The following is a 4,753-nucleotide window of genomic DNA, read 5'->3' on the forward strand; positions in this document are numbered from 1 at the left end:
TTAAATTTTATATAGAATGTAAGAAACCACATAAAAAATATTTTGTGAACCTTGTACAGCTAATTTGATTCAAATTATGTAATTAATATTGATCTGTCTGCTAATCAATCAGTAATGTTTGTATTTGTTTTATGGTAATAAAATTTTTCACACATACACGCATGCATATATATATATATGTTCTGCTTTACATGTTCTGCCACTAATTCTTGCAAATCTGCAGCTTTTGATTACATATTCAGCCATAAGTTCAAACTTTCTCCATTATAAAAGCTCATGGGATTAAGAGCTTCGGTTATGGAAATCTCATTCACAGAAAAGTCCATCATAAATTGCTGTGGTTCAAACCATAGACTCTCATCAAACCGAAAATGCTGATAATTCTTATACATAGTTTCACTCTTATTTCCTCCACCCACTGTATTAATAACCGTTGATGTGAAATCTTGATCGGCATTTGTGAAAGAAGCAGGAGAGTTAACATGTTCTCCATGTTTGGCCTCTTTGAATTCCATATTGGCTTTATAATCTCTTCTGTTTTTCTGCTTTGAAAGCTGCTTCACGTTCTTTTTCGGATCAAAGCGCTTCTTTAAGTGGCCATGCCATAGGTTCTTTATCTCATTATCAGTTCTTCCAGGCAATTTTGCAGCAATTGCAGACCATCTACCCCAAAATATCCATCCAAATTTTTGTTTAAATTATCAATATGTTGGATGTATATATATATATATGTAATTAAAAATAAAAAAAAAACCAATGATAGTGCTCTGCTGAGCAGGGTGCATATAAATGAACAAAATTTAATTTGAAATATATATTTGGTCATGCATGCATGATGATTTGAGTGTATTTATATGTAGAAATGACATACAAATTAAAATAAAACTGGCATTGAATGATTCAAAAATGAAACATAAAGAAGAGGATAAATTAAATACCTAGTGCCAAGAAGAGAATGGAGAGAGATGATAGTGTCTTCTTCCTCCTTGCTGAAGTTTCCTCTTTTAATTCCAGGCCTCAAATAATTAGCCCATCGAAGCCTGCAGCTCTTTCCACACCTAAAGAGCCCTGCTTTCTTCGGAATTGCTCTCCAGTTTTCATGCCCATATTTCTCTATGTGAGATATCAAAATCCGATCTTCTTCACAAGTCCATGGTCCTCTCCTTACCCCCATATTATCACAGCAAGGAGCTCTAACCATCTCTCTCTCTCTCTATCTCAGTACTCGTTTTCTCTCTCTCTCCCCACTTCCTAAATATGAAGGAAAAAAATCCCATGTTGATGCAGCCAAGCAGTAGATTATCCGTATATGATAAATACGACAAAAATTAAAAGATATCCTGTGCGCCCGAATAAACTGTATATCTGAAATTCTTAAAACAATTGAGGCAGTTTGACTTTTTAGTGGTTGGAAACAAATTGGCCGGCTAAATATAGAAAAATTATTCCATACGGATGGAGGTGTCCGATCCGGATCGTAAATCACCTGATCTACGGTCCCGATGTATTTCGGTGGGTCTCACCTAATTTTTTTTTAAAAAAAAAAGTTAAAATAATTCTGACCGTAGATCACCTAGATTTACGGTCAGAATCGGCACCGCATGCAGAGATGCATGCAGTGTCCATATGCAATAATTTCTCCTAAATATGAGCTACGAAAAGTCTTAACGCCAACAAATTCTTTTCTTCAGGATATATTTGTTTTCCTATTTGTTTTCTTATTTAGGGCCGTGTTCTGACCCGACTTGGTAAGACCTCTACTAATTAATTGAACAAATTTTGAATACTTATTTAAAATGTTAGATTTTTTAATGAGAACAACATAAACATCTATTTAATAGATTGATTCATTTTTGTTCGCAAGTAATATCATTTAAAGCCCGCGTTAAGAAGCTCGATAAATAATTTTGTTTAAAATTCATAAATAAAATATTTTAATGTTTATGAATAAAATTGGTTAAAATTTAATTTAAGCGTGTGAACAAGCTCGAGTAAAAATTGATTTAAATTTTAATTATATTAATTAAATTAAAATTTAATTTGTTTTACATAAAATAAGATAAAAGAGTTATTTGCTTAGTTCATTTATTTTATAAATTTATATGTTTATTTTTAGTTATTCAATTATAGTTCATTTTTTTTTGTAAGTTTAAAAACCAACTTATTTAATTGTAAGGTTGATAAATTTCATTTGATTATAAAACTCTTAGCACAAAAATTCAAAACACTCCTTCAATAAGGGATTAGTATGAAGTATTATACAGATATGCATGCCAGCTCTTTATGAATAAATAAACAATTCAAAACACTTCTCTGATATCTATAAAAATTCATACAGGTATCTACACATTAATTTCGACATTGATTTTCATCATTCATCCACACACCAATCAGATTCTTCTTCAAGGACCTTAGTTCCGTTCCCATGCAAAAATTTTTCTGTGCGGACTCATTTTCAGGTTATGGTTATTTTCAATAATCCCGTCCCGAAATAACTCAAAAATAAAGACCGCATGTTATTTTTGGGTTATTTCGGGATTATTGAAAATAACCCAGAAATAACCTGAAAATAACTCAGGAATAACCTGCACCGCATGTAGAGTTACGTCAGGTGTCCGGACAGAAAATGTGAGTGTTTCCCATGTGCTTTACTCCATTCCCGCCTTCTCCTCAACTATTCGCAAATCAGCCATCTCCAATCTCCGACATAACCGTTTGAGACATCCACATCAAGAAGAAATCCTCTCAACAGTCTCCAAAACACAACATTACAATGTATCTTCTACGTTACCTATATGTAATATGTGTCATGTTATTAAGCCGCATCGACAGTCCTTTCATTCTCGTATGAAATATAACAGTAAGTAAGAATTTAGAAATATTATATTTCAAATATTACTCATTATTTTGTTCGATATATAAGTCTTATTTAGTTATAAAATTAATAATATGATAGAATTAATTTTAATTTTCTCAATAAATATTATTAGAATTAAAATTAAGTAACTAGATAATTTATTTATTAATTTGTTTAATAATGATTCGATAACGATCATATGAAATGAGCACCAATCAAACTCAAATAGGAGCTAAGCTTAAAATATATATACAAAGATAATGGGAGGGATAATGACACAATTATCATCATATATAAAGCATAAAATAATAGTAGGATGGATATAAAATTAATGCACATTAGAATTCAAAAGTTTCAACAGAATAAGAAGGGTAATTGATAAGAAGCTCGCATCGTTGGATTTGTACCATCTAATTAATAGAAGCATTCTTTAGAACCATGAAATTTCATGTCCATGAATGGAATTTAATTTTTCTTTTTTCTCCTTTTTTTTTCCTTAAAACCAATTTTTTTCTTGTACTAAAAAAATATATTTTTTTTTATTTTTTATTACTTTTATTTATTTATTTATTATTAATATATATGTGCGTCTTGATTGGATTGATATTCTTCATTATCTAATTAGCCATCTTCCACACCCACAAACAAGGAGGCAATTAAGTGAAGGAACATATGAGTCAAGGCTATTAACATGTAAAATGAAGTTTAATTAAGATGTGAATGGGTCGTTGTCGGCACTATTTTGGGTTGTGAAGTTACACGTTGGAAGCTATCAGTCACCGAAATTGAAATCATGCTGACAATGTTAAACCAAGTGCTTTGTGGGAGGCAACCCACATATATATATTTATTTATATTTATATATATAAGTTTAGAAAAATATAAAATCAAACTAAACTCATATTTTTCATAGTTTAAATGAATGAGTATTATACCTCAAACATTGTATCTATCCCGAAGAATAAATACAAGACTTGAGTATGAGATTCGATCAAATAAACTAAGAAATATATGACATCTGTTTGAAACCATTTTATTTGCCGACAAGTTCCCCTATTTAATAAAAAAAATTAAATAGGGTTTATATTAAGCTGGGTTCATAAAAACTTCCTATAAAGACAAACTCCTATAGTTAATTACATTTTAGATAACTGAGGTCACCTAAGAAAACTCTCGATAAAAATCAGGAAATGTTATCTTCAAAGAGTTCAAAGAATATGACTTTTTAACGAGATCGGACAAAGAGGTGTGAGAGGGGAATGACTCAAATTTGGAACATTTATTGTGGAATCCAATGAAGGAAGAACTAGAGGATGTCATAGATCCGGAGAAAAAAACTCGGTGACTTCCCAAACAACAATTTCACAATTTTTCAAATCCTTCATGAATCCGATTCATATTAACCTTATGTTTTCCCAAAATGAAGTTTTAAGGACCTTTCAAATTTTTCCAATCAAAATCAAAGGAATATGATCCACAAATGACATTCTCAAAATTCCTAAAATCTTGTAAACAGTAAAACCATTTAGTTCCAATTTCAACCACAAGCCTCTCGCAGTGTGTAATATCATCCAAAATAACATATAAGTGCTCGCGGCCAAGGCAATCAAGGGGCAAAATGAGCCCAAATGTACCTCCAAAAGGCTTACGGATAGGGTCAAGAAAGAGCACAGCCAATTCCCAACATAAACATTCATGCACGCCATCCAATTTCTCATCCTTCAAAAATGTCAATATTAGATGTGCAAATACACGAGAGTTAGGTGACCTATATGTAAACTATTTTCTTTCCTCTTAGTGAAATAAGCATATTCATGCATAGGTTCAAAAAGCGTCAAAGCAATGTATACGTAAATATGGAAGCTTAGCTTGGATGTGGGATACAAAAATACGCAG

The 4,753-nt window shown here is 31.4% G+C and overlaps 1 protein-coding gene across 1 annotated transcript; it reads right to left on the reverse strand.

The window, feature by feature from the left end:
- Positions 1-208: 208 nt before the first annotated feature.
- Positions 209-1,202, reverse strand: LOC110031082 (myb-related protein Myb4-like). The gene is made up of 2 exons (XM_020734122.1): positions 939-1,202; positions 209-663 (listed from the first exon to the last, which is right to left on the reverse strand). Exons 1-2 carry the CDS (start codon positions 1,199-1,201, stop codon positions 231-233), a joined length of 696 nt encoding a protein of 231 aa, XP_020589781.1. The 5' UTR covers position 1,202; the 3' UTR covers positions 209-230.
- Between the last annotated feature and the right edge of the window lie 3,551 nt (positions 1,203-4,753).

Source organism: Phalaenopsis equestris, unplaced genomic scaffold (genome assembly GCF_001263595.1).
Source record: "Phalaenopsis equestris unplaced genomic scaffold, ASM126359v1 Scaffold000765, whole genome shotgun sequence".
Taxonomy (NCBI): Eukaryota; Viridiplantae; Streptophyta; class Magnoliopsida; order Asparagales; family Orchidaceae; genus Phalaenopsis; species Phalaenopsis equestris.